General features: G+C 37.4%; 1 protein-coding gene across 1 annotated transcript; it reads left to right on the top strand.

Annotated features, from left to right (window-relative positions):
- Positions 1-4,003: 4,003 nt before the first annotated feature.
- On the top strand, positions 4,004-4,822 carry LOC149140883 (uncharacterized). The gene has a single exon (XM_089451090.1). It carries the CDS (start codon positions 4,004-4,006, stop codon positions 4,820-4,822), a length of 819 nt encoding a protein of 272 aa, XP_089307216.1.
- Positions 4,823-15,289: the final 10,467 nt, after the last annotated feature.

Here is a 15,289-nt window from a genome sequence, read left to right on the forward strand (position 1 = left end):
AGGTGGACTATCCGATATTGTATTCGTTCATTTGCCCTTTTTCGCTATCGTTGGCCATAGAATACATGTAAGTCTGAAGCCCAGAGAACGGCGAGAGCATGAGAGCATCTAGTTAGCACAGGAAGTAATCTCTCATCCTGAGACACACACACAGGTACCCATTTCTCTACCCATCTGACCTATTTGGCCCTGAATTTGTTGGATTTTGGTATGGGGTTGATACGAGGTCAAGATTGCTGGAAACTTCAGTTAATTTCATCAGAAATTGTTTCTCTTATGAATAATGGTCTATATTAGTATTCGATACAAAAAACAATGTTGGCCATGGGTTCGATTCTCATTCACGTAAACAAGCACATTATAGGTTCTGTTGCTAGTGAGAAAAGGGCACGCTTTTACTTATTTTGAGCTTTAATGGGGCATTTTTGCTCACGAATGCATTCTTATGTAGCCTTTTTGTTATAGGGTTTTAATGATTTCATCTGATTAATGGGGTAAAACGTACATGCCTTATTTTTTTATAGTTGCGTCGATGTGCCCTCATTTCTAATGTAATTACAGTATTGTTTTTGCCCTTTTCGTAAAGCGTTTTAACTTGTTTAACTGAATTTCGAAATTCAAAATTGTTTTTTGAAGAAGCATAACAAAAACAAGCTACTGTAATCATTTTTATAATGAAAAGTTATGGTTTTTTAGGCTGACAAAAAAATAATTGAATTTCGAAATTGTACCTCCAGGCGTTGATTAACGGGATAAGATAGGCGACAAATAATTGAATTTCGAAATTGTACCTCCAGGCACAGATTAACAGGATAAGATAGGTGACAGTGGATCAACGAAGAAGTGCAATTAGGCTCTTGTCTTTCTCTACTTTTCTTCTGCGAATTGAACCGGCTGGCTTGGATGCGAATTGAATTGAACCAACTGTGCTCTGATGCAACCGAAAGAGGCCTCTATCAATGTGACTACATGCAAAAAGACTCACAAACAATCAGAACCGACTATGCTCTGATGCAACCAGAGGAGGCCTCTATCAATGTGACTACATGCAAAAAGACTCACAGACAGTCACCACCTGTTCACTGCTCTGAACAATCATGCCAGCATGCAATGGTGACAAGTGTAAACAAGTGTGGAAGAAAGAAAAAGCTTAGGCTAAAATACCTTTCCCTCACTAAAATCACATCGGAGCAAGAGACGCTTGCAATAAGAGGGTGAAATCGAAAGTTTGGTTAAAATATTTTGGAGCCAAATTGCCAGTAATAAGCTTTCCTTAAAATCACTTAAACACTGAAAATTTACGGTCAACAGAAGAACTAATAGTTGGTTAATGCTAGATCGAACGCTATAGTCCTTGCTATGTTAGAGGCAAGGACTAATAAATAAGAACGCTCTAAATAAATATACAAGGATGAGATTGAATTAATTAAAAGATATCCCATTTTTTCAATGTCGTTTGAATGGCTTTAAGAAAATCATGTTCTCATTCAAAATAAATTGATTTAAAAATATAATACGAAAATAACGAGAACATGAATATCGAAATTGTGTTATTGCTCATAGGATCAATGCTTTAATGATGAGTCTATTCGCTCTAGTCTACCACTTGATATAGCGAATATGGAAATATGAATTTGAATATGAAAACTATATGTTATTACTCAGAGGATCTAATGATGAGTCTACTGGCTCAGGTTTACCACCTCACATAGAAAATATAAAGCTTAAGTATACCACTTAGAGATAGAAGATATAAAAAGATATCAACTTCTAAAAATTGCAATTGCAAATAAATTCTTATAAAAAAATTTCAAATTTTGATTTCCTTTCAAAGAATATACACAAATTAAGGATTTAATAAGGAATTACGAAGACATTCAATTAAAAAATAATTTAATTTAGTTATTGAAGAGGATTTTGGAGCTTTAGTAGGGAATTTTTATACCCTTTTAGAAGAGAAATTTATATGAATTATTTAATATGTTTGTCTAATTTAATCGTTTTCCACTATTCAATAAGTACCACAAAGAGGACTGAGCGATCTTCGATGGCAAGTTTTTGAGCTAGGGTTCAGAGCTTTTGGAACCTCTGTCACAAACTCTGGTGGAGGGCAGAGCCCAGTTAGCAGAGCTCTGTAGGTGCGGGCAGGCCTTGGCCCAACAAATGAGAAGAGTGGGGTCCAATGGGGCCCCATCATACAAGTAGGAAATGATGACTAAAGGAAAGGCCCCACTGGAAGGGGTGCAGATATCAGGCTCTAAGAATGCAGGAAAGGATGGGCTAAGCAAGAAGGGAAAAATGGGTGGGAAAACCATGGAAACCCAGAACCAAAAATGAACTGATGACATTAGGATTTCATAAGGAAAAGGCAAAGAAAACCCTAATCTGAAGATGCCACAACAAGAAGAAGGAAGAAGAAACAAAAAGTCTGTGGACACAGAAGCTCTACCCGAGTATGAAATAGATTTGGAAGGATCGACAGCAAAAACCAGAAAACAAAAGGACCTGGGACACTACAAGCCCAAATCAACGGAAAGCCTACGTGTGATTATAACTGACCCAGAAATGCAGGCTTACAGAGACCACATGTCAGTACATGCAGTGATCTATAAGTTCATGGGCTTCTGGCCCACAGAAAGAGCCCTCTGCCTATGGATCAAACAACAGTGGAAGCCAAAAGGGGATGTCAGGCTACACCTGGGAGCCAAAGGTTTCTTCACTGTAGTTTTCGCGAACCTGGAAGATAGGGATCGCATCTTCGATGGAGGACCTTACTTTTATGCTTCAGCAGGCCTATATATGAGACCATGGAAACCCAACTTTGCACCAGAATGGGAGACTTTCAAGCATGTACCTATCTGGATTCGCCTATTCTCCCTCCCCATTGATTACTGGAGACCTGCAACACTAGAGAAAATAGGCAACAAGCTGGGTACCTTCATCAAAGCCTCGGAAGCAACCCTGCAAAAAAGGTACACTTCTTGTGCAAGAATTTGTGTTGAGATGGATGTCTCAGGTGCCCTTCATGAAGGTCTATGGTTAGAATTCAGAGATGAAGTTTTCTTTCAAGCCATAGATTATGAGAAAATCCCATTTCGGTGCCGGAAATGTCATGAACACGGACACTTGTTTAGGGAATGCCCAATGAACAAGCCAATCGAGCAATCCAAAGAAATCTCAGGTAAGTTTCAGGAAGGTTTTACTCGTCCCATGGGTAGGCATAGAGCCAATAGGAAATATCAACCCAAAACAAACACCTCCTTCAAAAGCACAGTCAATGCCTTTGAAGTTCTGGGATCAGATATGGAGGCAGCTGAAGCCCCCTGGCAACAAACCTATCACAGGATAACAAGGATGATCCCGCACAGAAAACCCCAGATCCTATTCCAGGTCAGACAAACAACACCCCACTATTTCAAGCACTCACAGAAGAAGTAGAGGAAGATGCGGAAATGATAGTCAGTGAAACAGGGACAGAGGATATGGATCTAAGTGACATTCTAGAAAGAGAAGGCATGGATCTCCTAACCATGGTAGAGCAGTGGAAGAAAAAAGGAATGGAACATATCCCAGAGGAGGAAGTAGACAGAGTGAACTCTCTATTCCTAGCAAGGCAAGATGTAGAGTTGAACATGCAGAAACAATGAGTTGGCGCATCTAAGGGTCTGGGAGTTAAAACCCTAGGATTGCATCAAAATCATATCAATCCTAAACACAGGAAAAAGAGAGGTTGACGCACGAACAATGAGGCACTTCAAGAGCTAGGTCAGATGCTCCTAAACTCAGGTAAGATGAAAGCCCTTGAGGCTTTCACGCTTCTCTCTTAAAAACTCTGTTAATCATGAAGATACTCTCATGGAATGCTAGAGGGCTAAATAGCCAAAGAAAACAAAGACTTCTAAGAAAGAAAGTCACAAATGAAAAACCTGACATGATTTTTTTGCAAGAAACAAAATGCTCCAGTCAGAAAATGAAAGGGATAAGCAAAAATTTAGGCAAAAGAATGGAATACATAGAAGTGGAAGGGAATGGAATGGAGGGAGGCCTGGCTACTCTCTGGAATCCTCATATCCTCCATCTCATCACAGCAGAGGCTTCAAGATCGTTCATATCCCTGGAAATGCAAATCATAGGGGATTCTGAAACATACCTGTGTACTAACATTTACAGTCCCCAGAGACTAGAAGACAAATTGGTGATGCTAGATCGCCTCTCCAAAATGCAGCATAGATATCCCACAGCTAAAGCAATCTATGGTGGATATTTTAACATGATAACCTTGCTAACAGAAAAGAAAGGAGGGGTTAGAATGCTAAATCGAGATGCAGAGGCCTTCAACAGCTTCATCAGAACAACAAATCTTGTGGATATTTACCCCAAAAATGGTTTATACACCTGGAATAACAAAAGAGGAGGAGACAGGCAGATTGCCTCCAGACTTGACCACTTTCTTATCACAGAAGCCATCCTCCTGGCAGGGGTAACAGTAGAATCAGACATTATACCTTGCGGAGGCTCTGATCATTGGCCCATCACCATGGACGCAACCATCCTCAGTACCCCAAAAAACAAACCCTTCAGGTTTGAGAAATTCTGGTTAAGTCATCCAGATTTCATTTCTAAAATTAAACACTGGTGGCATGAGCCATTGGACATCAGAGGCACTAAAATGTACAGGTTCCAAGCCAAACTAAAACACCTCAAAGCTCAGCTAAGGTCCTGGAACCAAGAGGTCTTCGGTGACATCTTCAAAGATAAGCAGGCCCTGGAGGAACAGTTGGCTCAAATCCACACAAACTGGCTCCAAGGGGACATCACCTAGGAGGCCATTCACATAGAGCAAACACTTATGCAGAAGTGGAATGATAGATGCCAGCAGGAAGAGATACTTTGGAGACAAAAATCTCGCATTCAATGGCTCAAAGAAGGGGAAAAGAATACCAAGTTCTTCCATCGCTTGGCTATAGATTACAGATGTGCCAACAAAATCACCAGGCTAAAGGATGAACAAGGCACTCCCCTCCAAACTCATCAGGAAATCTCCTCCCTCCTCACTGATCACTTTAGCCAGATAGCAACGGAACCAGATACAAACAGGGAAGAAGCTATTAGGGAGGTCATGTCCTCCATTCCAAGGTTAATAACAGAAGATCAAAATAAATCTTTAAACTACCCTGTAACCATGGAAGAGGTGGAAGAAGCAGTGAAAGAAATGCCCAATGGGAAGGCACCAAGACCGGATGGCTTCACTATTGATTTTTACAAATCTTGTTGGGATATTGTGTGTCTGGAAGTGTGGGAGGTGGTGGAAGATTCCCGGAAATCTTCTTCCATACTCAAATCCCTCAACTCTACCTTCATAGCCCTTATTCCCAAAGAGGAGGCAGCAAGTACCCCTTCAAAGTTTCGACCAATCGCTTTGTGCAATGTTCTCTATAAGATTATCTCCAAAGTAATGGCCAATAGACTGAAGCCTATTCTTCCTTGGATAATCTCAGAGGAGCAATCTGGCTATGTGGAGGGAAGACAAATCATGGACAATGTCCTGTTGGCTCAGGAAATGGTTCACACTCTTCAATCCCGGAAAAAAGCAGGTATGATCATACAGTTGGACCTCTCAAAAGCCTATGATAAAGTTAGTTGGAGGTATCTGGAAGCCATTGTGAAGGCCTTCGAGTTTGCTCAATGTCGGATCAACTGGATTCTAGCCCTAATAAAATCCCCAAGATTTTCTATCCTAGTCAATAGAGCTCCCACCTCTCCCTTTGGTCCCTCCAAAGGTATTCGTCAAGCAGATCCTATTTCTCCTTTCCTTATTCTCATCCTAATAGAAGGCTTGAGTCGCATCATCAAAAATACGGAGGAGGAAAATATAATACAGGGCCTCCAACCTAAGCCATCTTGCCCAACTACCACTGACCAACAATTTGTGGATGACATCATGCTCCATGGGACCCCAACAATTTGGGAAGCTCAAGGTTTCAAAACCATTCTTAATCTCTTTAGTAAAGCTATGGGTATGGACCTTAACCTGGACAAATCTTCCATTTTCTTCTTCAATACTCACTTAGCAATCCAGAAAAATCTCACCACCATCCTCAGTTTCAAAAGGAAAAACCTTCCTTCTAAATTTGGGCACCCCTCTAACCAATAAACCTTGGCAAAAAATCCACTAGGAAAATATGCTTTCTAACCTGGAAAACCGAAGCAAACACTGGACTAATAGAGTCCTTAATTTTACTAGTAGGCTTGTCCTAACTAAGGTTGTCCTTCAAGCCATCCCTCAATATATTCTATCCATCCTTCCGGCCCCCAAATAAGTTCTCCAGAAGATCAAAAAAGTTCAAAGAACCTTCCTACGGTCGGGACACTTTGATAAACAACAATGGGCTCTAGTAGCGTGGGAGAAACTATGTAAACCCAGGATTCTGGGTGGTTTGGGACTTCCAGACCCGGACACGGTTAATAAAGACTATGGAGCCAAACTCTGGTGGAGGTGGGCTAAAGAACCAAACACACCCTGGGCCTGGCTATGGAAAACCGGGTATGCTGGAAACTGGAACCCTCAGGATCTGATTTGATTTACCAACCCTCGAGGAGGCTCTCCCATTTGGAACATAGCTAAGGAAAATCCAAACATTATTCAATAGCACTATTTCTAGGAAATACGTAGTGGTAGAACTGCTCTCTTTTGGGAGGATGCTTGGCAGCAACTCCCCAAGCTTGAGAGTCCTAACTATCTTCCCCTACAGCAAAGATACCAAGATCAAGGAAAATTCACTGTGAACCAGTATTGGAAAGACAATAATGTGGACCAACATTGGAGACATTGGGACATAAACAATAACACATAGGAAGATGGAATGAATAACATTCTCTTAGCCCTGCAATCTTGTTTGGATAAAAAGAAGATCCGTTACTCTCAGGATAAACATCAACTGAGATGGGGAAAATTAGATGGGGGTACCTTCACCCTGAAGGAAGCCAGACTGTATTTAGAAGGCAGGGATCAGGAAAGGAAAGTGAATTGGCACAACAATGTATGGGACTCAATCATCTAGCCAATGATTAAAACCTTCCTATGGCTCTTAATGCACCAAAAGATCCTTACTTGGGGAGAACCTATGAAAAAGAGGTTTCAATGGTCCATCCCGATGCCCCCTCTATGAAAGAGAAGAGGAAATGATGAATCACCTCCTCAACAATTGTAAATGGAATAATCAACTATGGATTTGGATGGAGGAAATCTTTAAACAAACAGACAAAATCAGAGAATCTATATAGGATAGCATAGAAAATTGGAGAACCAATTATTCCAATTGTGATATAGTAAACATCCTATGGAAACTAAGCCCTCGCTTCATAGTCTGATCTACCTGGAAAGGAAGGAATAGAAGAATTTTTCAAAAAGAATCCATGCCGCTAGAAACCATTAAAACAAGTATCATGCAAAACATGCATGAGACATCCCTTACCAGGTGTAAAGAAGAATAGAAGCTCGAGCCATCCGCAAATGAGAGGCACATTATGCAGATTTTTGGGATAAATGCTGCCAAAGCGTCTGTTTCTCAGGTGCAGAGACATCCTCTCGATTCATCTCCAGTCTCCTGGAAACCTCCTCAATCGAGTTTTCACAAGTTAAATTTTGATGGTGCCTCTCGTGTCAACCCAACACCTGCAGGCCTAGGAGGTTTAATAAGAAACAACATTGGCAAAATTATTCACATCTTCAGTCAATCTATGGGGGAAGATACCAACAATGAGGTCAAATTCACGGCTTTAGAGCAAGGTTTACTAATCCTTATTCGCTGGGGAAAGGGGCTACAGTGGTGGAGGGAGATTCACTCTTAGCTATCAATGCAGCAAGGAAACTACAAACTGGTATGTGGCCTAAAAAGGTCATTAAGCACTGGAGACTAGCTAAAGTAACACAACTCATAGCCGAACATCTTTTAGCTCTTGATGGGGTGGCTGTGCAGGCCGTCGGGTGAAAAGCAAATACCATGGCGGATTGTCTTGTAAACCACGGAGTCGACCCTCAAAATGATAAATTGGACACCTGTTGGTACGATGTCACATGTGAGGATCTACGGGACAGATGTTTGCAACTCTCTAAGCAAGAACTTACTGGCATGACAGGAGAGTGGAATGGTACCCATGGGATGGCTCATCATAATTTATGAAGCCAGTCATCTTTGTCCTGACCCGAATTAATAATTCCTGGATATGGCACCATAGATGGAAGGCCCATGGTTCATATCAGGAGGGGGGAAGATCAATCTCAAGGATGCAAGTCAGATCACAAATCGCTCATCAAAGGACATGTGGCCTAGTTTCGGTAGGAATAAGTGTGGCAACATGATTGTAATTGACTGCGATCATGGTAAAGATAATCAGTAAATTTATGGGGAACATCGTCGTCGGGAATATAGGAATTAAGAAGGCTCCATCTGGGGTCGAGAACCCTCACATTGCAGCATCAATTATAAATACACAGACCTCTGGTATTATTTTCACCTGCCCTGGTTATCTCTCAGATCTAAGCCTGGGGTGCACTGAGAGGTATACAGGAACCTGTTTTTCAATCGCTGGCATCTACACTTGCGTTATGACAAAGAGAAAATAGAAGCACTAGAGCGACCGGGATTTGAATTGAGCCTAGGAGATGTTTGAGGCTTCAGTCTCCACAAAGGGAAAAAATGATATCGAAGAACTACAATTTAAGGTGGATGAAGTCCAGGAAGGTCTGGACATCAATACTATAGGTGAGGAAGTTGATTGGCTCGAGGACCTAGGCACTCCGACTACTAGGGCCACTAAATTCCTGAGAACTTAGAGTGAGGCATGGCACATGAAAACCATGCTCGCCAAAGCTTTGAGTATGTAAGGAGCTGCCATGAAAGATGCCTACTATGCAACTTCTCTCGCCTCGGCCAAGAATTATGTGAGGCTAAACAAACTGGAAATCAACATGAAAGCACTCACTGAGGAAATAAGAATGTTGTCTCAGAGCTTGGGAGCCATTATTAGGTTCTTAAATATCCCAATTAGTTAGGGGATTAATGCTGCTATGGATATCTAGAAGACCGATGTCAAAATCACCACCGTCAAACGTCGCAAGTCCCAGCATACTCCCAAGGAAGGTGAGGAAGCTGGCCCAACTACTGTTGTTCCTCATGTTGACGCAGAAATCAACCAATGAGCACCTTGGAGACGGGTTTCTCCAAAGGTTGCAATTTGCACTCTGTTGTTTTGTTTTCATTCTAGTGTCTGATGTTAAAGTAATACAACGGGCCTTTCAGCTGCCATCTTTGTCAATTTTGACCCTCGTCCTATCTGGCAGCCCTGTGTGGTTGGCCATAACTCGTGTTGGTATTTGTTTGATCCAGGTCTTGTTTGGGTAGCTTTAGTTCAAAGTGGCAGGCCTCGTGCTCCATAAGGCCTTGTATGCAGTTTCTATTTTGTCTATCCTGCATTTCTCTAATCTTTTGGAAATGGCAGACCCATTTTGTAACTCTATGTAATTTTGTGATATAATATATACCAACTGATTTACAAAAAAAGCACCCCAACAAATTATATTTATAATGTAGTAATGGAAATATTTATATATATCACCACTAGGTCATCACACATTATATTTATGATGGAGAAGTGGAAATATTTATATCAAACATTTATAATGCTTAAAAAAAATTATATATATTTTTGATAATTAATAAATATTTCTATTGATTTTATATTTATATTTATCATGAAGCGGTGGAAATATCTATATGAATTATATGAATCACTTTAGATGTTTAAGAAATTTACGTTTCTTCCATTATGAAACCAAGATCACCAAAAATATTATATTTATAATGAAATGACGAAAATATATATTGCACAAATATGTAATTAAATTTTAAAATATGTAATTATCTTTTGAAAAAAAATAAACAAATAGTAAATAAAGAAACACTTGCATTAAAGTCTCCCCTAAATAAATCCATCCACTATGGATGATTTTAGATGATCCAACACTATGGTTTTAACTCAATTTAGGTATGAATGTGTGGGTATATAGTATTATAAATCATGCTAATAATATATTATATTAGAAATAAATCTACACTAATACTAATTTAATTTAGCAAAATTTTATTTTTTCTTTATAAAAGCAAAGTCCTAAGTTATGAAATTGACATTGGGGTTGGGTGAAGCATTTGAATGTTAAATTAAACATTTTTATATTTCATTATTTTCATTTAATCATCAACTTAGTTTGTAGATATTTCTACAATGTATATGAAAAATATATCACAAGTATCAATTAATTATTTGTTATGTTTAATGTGAGATCAATTGATAAATTAATTAAACTAAAGTAGCTATTTTATATCTAGAAGGTTGTAGATAATTGAAAAGAAAGCTATGGATTATCTTCAAGTTACAATATATGGGGTGTTATTAGAATTTTAATTAAGAATCATAGAATCATTGAGAAGGTGAAGCATTAAATCTATCATAAATATATTTCATATTTCCTAAATTATAAAAACAAAGAAAATATTTAAAAATTCAATTTCTATTTCCATAAGATAGTAATAGGATAGTAATAAATGACTATTTCATTAGTATGCTAACCAAAAGTTATACAAGAGTACTAATTAACAATCGCATTGATGTTAAAATGGACAAGTGACATAGTTTCCACATTGAACATGTTGCACATCTTTGTGTATTCAATTCAAAGAAAATATTATAAATATTATGTAAGATTGTGAATCTTCTCACAAGATACAAAAATTTATCAAACTTCATTAGTGATAGAAAAGTATAAAACTTAACATGTAACAAAGTACAAAGAGCTATCAAAAGCTCTAAAACATGAAAAAAAAATGCTTTTGTTTTTGAACACTATTTATTTTTTAAATAAAGTTTTATCTAACTATTCCTTTAAAAGTTGTTATAATGGAATCTTAATTACTTTTATTGATTATTAGTCATTTTATTTACTTATTTTCATGCCCATACTTTGTTTCTATGGATTGTTTAACTTGATCTTTGAAAATCATTCCTTCAAATTCCTACCGTTATTATATTTTCCATTAAATATTTGTCGGACACCATAGAGTTGGATAATGTAATTAATAAAATGTTACAATAAAACATTAGTAATAGATTTTGACGTAGGGTTACCCCTGCTTATACCCACAGTATGCATATAAACCATGCAGAAACCATTTTCTGCCCAGGAATTTATATGACCTGTCTAGTCAATTTAATGTCTTAAATTGCTCTACATAAATTATCAATCCGGGTATCGTAAACTGATGAAGTGTGGTGCACTATATGTGCTTAGTTAACCTTTCTCTTACTTCGTTGTTTTATAGTTTATTTTGTTTTTGGGGTTTTGTTCTTGTTGGTTTTCTAAGGTCTTAAGAATACTTTTAAAGGACAAGTATGGATAAAGATTTCAAGACAAGGCCTATGTCCTTAATGGTAACTTCCAAAACTTAGCACTTCAAAAGAACTTAAAACATGTTATTGATGGAGTTAGTATTTAAACAAAAGTGTAACTATACAACTAGTTCAATCAAAATAAAATGCAATAATCAAATAATGAGAGAATGACTATGAGACCCAGTATCCTTGCTGCTTCAGCAAAAGGACAAGATGATTCTATCATGTCATTAGTTCATTAAAAGGCTATGTGCATCACTAATCTACAATCAACTTGAAAGCAATTTATGTACAATAATATACATGTTAAAAAGAAAATAAAATGCAGTAATTCAAACTGTACATTAATATACATGAAAATCAGAAAAAGAAATACAAGAAATTAAAGTGACAACTATACAAGGCAGGGGCCCCCTTCCACCTATGAAATCAAATGCTTAAAGGAAAATAAAGACATCAAATAAAGGACTAATGACATCGACCCAGTATCTATGCTGCTGATTTTAAATGAAAATGAAATGTGAAATCTAAGTGACACTACATAAAGGAGACAAATCACACTACTTTAACCTTTTCTTAACCTTTTTGCCTTTCAGCTAGATTTATCATGTGATAACAGTTATGAACAAGTCAGCAATGTGAGTCTTAAAGCAAACTAAACCAAGTTGTACTAAGTGATATTTTGGCTCCAATAAAGTTATTTGATTATGGAAAAAGAACCATCAATAGATGAACAACTTGATATCTAAGAGCAGAAAGTAAAGTGCAAGTTAAAGAAATGATACTAATGAAAATCAAACTAGAAAAATAAAGGTCAGCAACATAGACAAGATGATCACATATGCCATTAGTCATGAAATCAAAGCAAAATTAAACACACTTGCATGAATTAAAATTGCATGAATGAAAAATCTAATCTACCTTACATTCTACAAATAAATATTTACAAAATGAAATCTACTCTACTTACATCCTAATATGCTCCATGACATCTACTTCACATCTCCTTCCATGTTGAGAACATCAAAGCTTTATTAAATTTCTTCAAAAGTACAAAGTACAAAAGCTTTCAAAAGCCATGGGACTAACAAGCTAAAAGGACTAAGAAAAGACTAAAAGGGAAGACTAACAAATGAAGGAGAGAGATCTCCTATTTATACAAAAAGATGAGAGCCATCTCATTAATGAGAATCCATGAATCTCTCCCTCTACCTCTAGAGTCCTAATCAGAATAGGAACTGATAAGACACATGTCTTTTTAGAGTTACAATACAATTAGGAGATGTGACATATATCCTCATGACCCCATGATTCTTTCCAACCAAATTCGAATTTGGCCTTAGAGTGCCACATAAGGGTCTTCTAGAAGCCTCCTTTCAACCTACACATGTCAACAATCTCAACCCATTTGTTAGGTATAAGCATATGCACATTATTTTCTAATGTTTAACCACAAATTCACTTAAAAGGCTTAGAAATAATAAATATTGGAAAAACATAAAGGTGGCCCAATGATAATGAAAGTGGGATGAATGTGGTGACATAGTAGTGAAATGGAGGTGATATAATGGACATAATAGTGAAAGTATAATGCAAATGAATGACATTTGCAAGACTCAACATACCCCCCAACTGAAGCTATTGCATGTCCTCATGCAATATATATTATATTAACTCTTTTGATCCTTGAGCTTTGGCTTAACTTTGCATGATATCATTTGATAACTTCATATTTCTACAAAGTGTTTCACTTGAATTGCAACATGGTTGGTTCTTGTGTTACAACCATTTTTTGTTGCCTTCTATTTTGATCTTTGAACTTTGCATAATGATATTTTGATTATTGTTGCAAAGTATATCTTTATTGGATTGCATGATGGTTGGTTCTTGTGTGACAACCATGATTTTGTTTGTATCCAATTTATCCTTTAAGCACTTTTTCAAAAGCCATTGTATGCTCATAATAGCAATGTAATAATTAATATATGTTGGAAGTATGTGAGCTCTTGAATATGATATGGACATGGCAAGATATGAATATGAATGTATTCCCCCCCCCAACTGATGGTATTGGCAATTTTATGAAATGAGGAAGAGAAATGTTTTTCCAACAATTATCATTCTAGCTTTTTATGGAATTCTATGGTTAAAAGTTATAAAATTCCGTACCTTCACTTACCCTTTGGAATGGATGAGTTGTATGTGTGGTGGCTGAAAACTTCTGATCATTTTCTTCTTCAAGTGGCTGATCAAGAGGAGTCATGGATAGAGAGATAAGATGACTTTTTATTGCTTCTACTAAAACTTGCTGAATCTGCTCCAAAATGCTGAAAATAATAGTCTTCATGTCTTCAAAACTCATTGGCACAATTCCTACTATGTGAAAAGATGTTCTGATGTCGAACATAGTAGGAAATTGTTGGCTTAGTGGCCATTAATGGATGCCACTAGTCAACACGAGAACTCTCACCATTGATGACAATGAGAGTCAAGATGCCCAAACACATCTTGCTAGGTACGAATGAATTTGCTGATGTCGAGTCACCTAGAAGATCTAACGAACAAGGGACATTAATGTATTCCCATTGTTTGTCAGCATGAGGACTTGCCATTAAGGCATGCAAGCCTCAAGGTGTTTTTACAAAGAAATTAGACTCAAGGGACTATGGACTCAATAATTTGCATTGAAGCAGGGCTTATTTGCGGAATGAAAATGACAAGGAATGAAAAATGAAAATGGAAAATGGCAATGGAGAACAAAAATGACAATGGGCAATAAGCATGTGAATGAGCCTCTTGCTTTTATTTGTGGGTTATGAATGGAAAAAAAGAGATGGAAAGTGTATGTGAATGAAAATGGAAAATATGGAGTGGAATGAGGTGAATGGTTTATTATGAAGTATGGATGTGATGGATGGATGTGATGGAGACAAAAGTATCTGAAAGTTTTTTTTTTTTTCAAGTGTTTGGATCTGATTTTGCATCAGCATATTTCCTCTTTGTTGCTGATCATCCTCTTATGAAACAAATTGGTCTCTTAGAGAGACACCATTCTCTTGTAGTCATTTGTCCTTCCTCCTGGAACCTGCAAAAAAACTAATACTTCTTCTGCAATGGAATGTAAGATTATCAAGGGAGAGAGGTGATCAATCTCTCTAGTTATGATATTTACACACAAAACTAAGAATTTGTATTAATGAAACAAGTTCTCAAAGGAAAAATCAAAAGAATTTATACCTGCTTTGGAATTAGTGCCTCAAGTTGATGTTGCTTCTTTTCAGCAATTTATTTCATTATTTGCCATTTCAAACTGTAATGATATATTTCTCATTGTATAGATCTTGTTGAGAACTTTCCAATGGTACTTAAATCATCAAAATCTGATTTTGTATGAGAAAGATAGGTTGATTTGAACAATGAGGTTTTTCTGGCTGCGGAATTGGGGAACAGCTCTGTAGCTAAAAATCTTGAATAAAAAGTTAGCCATTCATCTTTCATTATCAGTCCAAAATTAATCAATACCTTCATAAAAGTGAGAAAATAACTTGTTCATTTCATTGATTCAAAATTATTATTTTTTCTTGACATGCAGCGACTTAGTGTGGCGACTCAGTGTGGCAACTTTGGGATAACACATATTTTGGCTTCCCTTTGACCGGGGTCTTTTTCATCAAATTTGATCGAATGAATAGGACACCATCCATGTACCAACATTCCCCCAGCTACCCATGTGACTTGTTTTGCTTGATGACACGTGCAACCTAGAGTTTAACAAAACAACTGCGGAATCTGGGATTGGCTGCAGAAATGCTGTGTGAGCTGCGGAAACGCTGTATTGGCT

Source organism: Pinus tabuliformis, chromosome X (genome assembly GCF_031772625.1).
Source record: "Pinus tabuliformis cultivar Carrire ecotype Pingquan chromosome X, CPIR1, whole genome shotgun sequence".
NCBI classification, from domain to species: Eukaryota; Viridiplantae; Streptophyta; class Pinopsida; order Pinales; family Pinaceae; genus Pinus; species Pinus tabuliformis.